Source organism: Octodon degus, unplaced genomic scaffold (assembly GCF_000260255.1).
Source record: "Octodon degus isolate 3935 unplaced genomic scaffold, OctDeg1.0 scaffold00023, whole genome shotgun sequence".
NCBI lineage: Eukaryota > Metazoa > Chordata > Mammalia > Rodentia > Octodontidae > Octodon > Octodon degus.
Window position 1 is genome coordinate 12,215,588 of NW_004524599.1, and position 3,643 is coordinate 12,219,230.

Consider the following 3,643-nt stretch of genomic DNA (forward strand, 5'->3'; position numbering starts at 1 on the left):
AGACTCGACCCAAAAGGCAGCTTCCCGAACTGAGATCCTAAATCTAATTTTTCTCTTTATAAATTGATTGTTGCAGGTGTTCTTAAAAAATAGTGTCAAAAAACTGAGTAACACAGAGAATGAGGTGGCGTACGGGTCTTGACAGTGAGGCCAGCGTCTCTGCTTCCTGCTTCGAGGGCAGAGTGTGTCGGGGCTGCAGCGCGCACCTTCCCAGCATGGAGTCCAGACAGGCGTTCCCCTCCTGGGTTCCTCAGACCTGCTTGCGCTCTGCCCGAGGCCAATACTCACGTCTGGGGAAAATGATTTTAGCCACAATAGTACATCGAGAGTCTGAAAAGGCCACGATACCAGCTGTGGGCCACATTCTTTATTCTGGTGCCTGAGAGAAAACACTTTTAAGGAGTTGAGAAAGAGGACACCCCATGAGAGATGACTCCCTAGGGGAGGAAAGACTCTCGAGGGGCTCAGTGACACCGAGAGGCTCCTGAGAAGCACAGAGCCCACAGAGTCTGGGAACCTCTGACTGGGGGTTGAAATTAGCAGCCGCACTTGCTGGGGGGCTTCTGTGTAGAAATCTTCTCTGTCATCGGCTGGTTCTCCTTCCCAAGTGGGTTGGATCCGTATCCATTAGCATTGCCGTGAGTCTGTAGACCAAGGTCAGGAGCAGATGACAGTAGCATTGGCACAAGCCACAGTGGCACGTTTTTCATTATACAGTTCCAGCAAAATCTGGTATTTTCCCTATAAAGGATACAGGTGAAATATTAGGCATAAGACTTAGTACAGTCGAGCACTAGACAAATAGTCAGCCCTACGTACCCAAAGGCTTAAACTCCACAGAGTTAGCCAACTGTGGATCAGAAGTCTTCCAAAAATGCGCCTGTCCTGAACCTACACAGACTTTTTTTTTTTTTGCTGCTGTCCTCTAACCAATATGGTGTGGCAATGACTGACACAGAATGTACATTGTATTGAGGTATTGTATGTCATCGAAAGACCATTTAAAGTATACAAGAGGTACTGCCCACTGGAGAAATGCGAATTGAAACAACACTGGGATACCATCTTACCCCAGAAAGAATGGCTATCATCAAGAAATCAAATATCAATAAACACCAGAGAAGCTTTGGGGGAAAAGGAGGCTTATACATCGTCAAGGGGATTGTAAACTAGTGCAGCCACCCTGGAAGCCAGTACGGAGATTCCTCAAAAACTAAAACTAGAAACTGTATCTGACCCAGCTGTTCCCCCTTGAGATACCTTCCTCAAGGAGTTAAAGATATCATATTATGGTGAGATGCATGCACACATTGCAGCTGTAGAACTCATAACAACTAATCTAGGAGGCAGGCTATATTCCATGAGGAGATGAGCTCATAAAGGAAACATGATATTTATATCCAATGGAGCGCTACTCTGCCACGAAGAAGGATAAACTTGAGTTATTTGTAAGAAAAAGGACGTGCCTTGGGACCCTAATGTGAAGTGAAATAAGTCAGGCACACAAACTTAAACGCCGCATGATTTCTCTATTATGAAAACCCCCAAAAATAAATGAACAAAATAAAAGGTAGGAAATAGGAAGTGGGCAGATAGATCTTTCACAAATGGGAAGACTAGAAAATGTAGGGGTAGGAAAAAAGAGGATGAAAGAAAGAACTGGAACCTGCTGCTCACAGGTGCCAACTCCTCACAAGGAAATGTAAACATTGTGCGGTAGAAGCCTGAAAAATGAAGTCCCCAGGGAGATGGGTACAGATCCCACACTGCCGTTTTATATCAGTGGCACGGGCATTGTGGGTTTTGGTATTTGAGGGGCCCTGGAACAAATCCCGCATGGATCCTGCGGGCTGCTCTTTATTGAGTACCACTGGGAGCTCAGTAGAGCAACACCATCAAACGCCTCGCCCGCAGGGCTTCTGGTCTTGTCAGGGGAGATGCACAGTCCTCATGGTAAACTCATGTGGGGCCGTGGGTGGGACTAATGCTGGCTGCAACTGTAAGTAAGGTGGTCAAGGAGATCTTGCTGGGAAGATGACATTTAGGCAAGGAGCTGAAGGGGGTGCAGACATCAATCAGGAAGCTACTGGGGCTGCAGGGAGAGGAGGGGGAGAGGAAGGCAGCTTGGGAGTCCACAAGAGGCTGGGTTCTTAGGGTTTCGTGTGACCCGTTGAGGCTGCTGGTTCAAGCCTGAAAGGGGTTGGAGTGTGAGTATCCCCAGCAGGGTCTGATCTGGTAAAAGGACCTCTCTGAAGACATGATGGAAAGAAGCTGCAGGGAGAGAGGATGCAGCTGAGAGCCTAGGGAGGAGGCAATGAGTCATGCAAGTGAGAGATGGAAGATTTGATGGAGACAGAGAGAGAGGGGGGGGGCTTGGACTCTGGGTAGAATTTGAAAGAAGAGCCTCTACGATGCCCTGAGGATGCCCACATGGATGATGGAAGGGAAAGAGATGGCCTGAAGCTCCTAGCCTGGGCAACGGGGAGTGATGAAGGGCCACTTGCTGAGGTGGAGCCGAGCCCTGGAGGAACAAAATCTGATAGCACAGACCCAAAACCCTCTATTGTCAAACCCAGGTTTCTCTTCAGATCATATAAATCTTTCACCTCTTACCAAAATGCTCTTTCAGAAAAAGCAGCACCATCTTTCAGATTCCTGCCTGGCAGCAGCAGCCCAGACAGGGATCCCTCACAGCTCTGGTCGGCATGTAATCGCTCAGAAGATGCCACGCCAGCCAGCCACCCCTGCTGAGGAACTGTTGGGAACCCCCCGGGCCGGCTCGCCTGCACCTTGCTGTGTGCCAAGGAAGCCTCCCAGCACCCTGCCGCAAAGGCGGTTGTGTCTGGACTCGCTGATCTGGAGAAGAAAAGACTCGGGTGGTATGGGGCCGTGGCACACCAAGAAGCAGCGAGACTGAAACAGAAGGCACAAGAGATGCTTCGCCTGTCTTTGAACTGCCCGTTACCCAAAGCAGGAAAGGAACTTAATCTACTCCAAAGCCAGAGGGAAAGGATAAATCAGGCCCCTGGGTAGACACTGTGTGAAAAGCTGTTCTTGCTAGCAGAGTATATTCTAGCAATTAACAAAAGCTCAGAAGGGAGCTGGCGTCTCAGCACTGAAGACTGCACCTGACAGCGCCGGGCTGTGCTCTGGATGGTGCCGTGGGGGTGAGCACTGGCTGCAGCAGAAGGGGCGAACCTTTTAGAGACAGAGTGCCCAAGCTGCAATCCCACACCATGTATTTGTTGCAAGTGCCAGTACTGCTACTAAACCTGAACACTGGGGTTTTAGTTTAGAAAAAAAAGAAACAAAAACCAGTTAGTCAGTGCTCGGCTGCTGGGGCAGCTTGGCTCACAGCTGACGGAGAGGGCTCTCTGGGTATTCACTGTGGCACCTGTGCCACAGGTTTGCCACCACCAGATTAGAGCAATTTAAGCATCATTCTCCTTGAGGACTCTGCATGTCAGTGGGCCAGATATCAAGCAGCTAGAGCATTAGGAGTAATGTTAGGAATTCTCCTGAAGCAGTGTCAGGGTTAGAGAGCTGTGAATTCAGTCAGTTCAGATTTGTATCTGCTTGTATTTTACCACCACCACCACGTCTATACCACCACCACCACCACCACCACCACCACCACCACCAC

The 3,643-nt window shown here is 49.3% G+C and overlaps 1 protein-coding gene across 1 annotated transcript in view; it reads right to left on the reverse strand.

Moving 5' to 3' along the window:
• Nucleotides 1-360: 360 nt before the first annotated feature.
• The window catches only part of Ly86 (lymphocyte antigen 86), a gene marked incomplete at its 5' end in the record, with an annotated part of 53,722 nt that continues 50,439 nt past the window's right edge, over nucleotides 361-3,643 (reverse strand). The window contains one exon of the mRNA XM_023712061.1: nucleotides 361-741. Coding sequence (XP_023567829.1) covers nucleotides 658-741 — 84 coding nt within the window. The remainder of the gene's footprint in view (nucleotides 742-3,643) is intronic.